The sequence below is a fragment of the Loa loa genome (assembly GCF_000183805.2).
Source record: "Loa loa unplaced genomic scaffold supercont3.4800, whole genome shotgun sequence".
Classification (NCBI taxonomy): Eukaryota; Metazoa; Nematoda; class Chromadorea; order Rhabditida; family Onchocercidae; genus Loa; species Loa loa.
Window position 1 is genome coordinate 1 of NW_018112976.1, and position 684 is coordinate 684.

General features: G+C 32.6%; 1 protein-coding gene across 1 annotated transcript; it reads right to left on the bottom strand.

Moving 5' to 3' along the window:
- Positions 1 to 87: 87 nt before the first annotated feature.
- LOAG_16210 (hypothetical protein) lies at positions 88 to 310 on the bottom strand (the record flags this gene model as incomplete). Its single annotated transcript, XM_003151698.1, has 1 exon — positions 88 to 310. A coding segment is annotated over one exon (222 nt), but the record flags the coding sequence as incomplete, so codon positions are not given.
- Between the last annotated feature and the right edge of the window lie 374 nt (positions 311 to 684).

Below are 684 nucleotides of genomic sequence, written 5' to 3' on the forward strand. Positions count from 1 at the left end.
AGAAGAGATATTCTCTGGAGTTTCCCATAGCAGACATTTTCTGGAATTTTCAATAGAGTATATTTCCTGGAATTTTCCATAATGTACATTTTTTGGATTTTTCCCCATTGATACTTTCCAATGTGACAATTTTTGATGGTTGCGGAAATGTCATGTTTGTTATATTTTTACGCAAATGTCGTGCACGCAAACATCGCGTGAGCAAGAACCGTGTACGCAAATGTTGCGCTCGCAAACGTGGCATGTACAAATGTAGTGTGCGGAAATATCGCGTGGATAAATGTAGTGTGCACAAATGTGTTGTGATCATTTTCAATTTTATATAGGCCATGAAACTTAAAATATGCCAATAAAGTTAAATGCTTTAGTTAATTTTGAATCATATGGATGACAATAAATTGATAACAAATACGATGAGTATTTATGGCATATTTTTATTCGCACACTACATTTGTACATGCAACGTTTGCGAGGCAAACGATTTTTAATTAAAAAAAAAAAGCGAATAAAAAATGTTCTAGAATGTTGGTCAGTTTGTTATAAATAAGATATATCTTTATTTCGGCTAGTATAAATCACATATTTAACGACGTATCTCACATCTAACTCATTATTGCGGTCAATATTTTGTATCAGTTCTTTGCATCAAACAGCTCATCCTCGATAATCCATTTGAATTTGAAA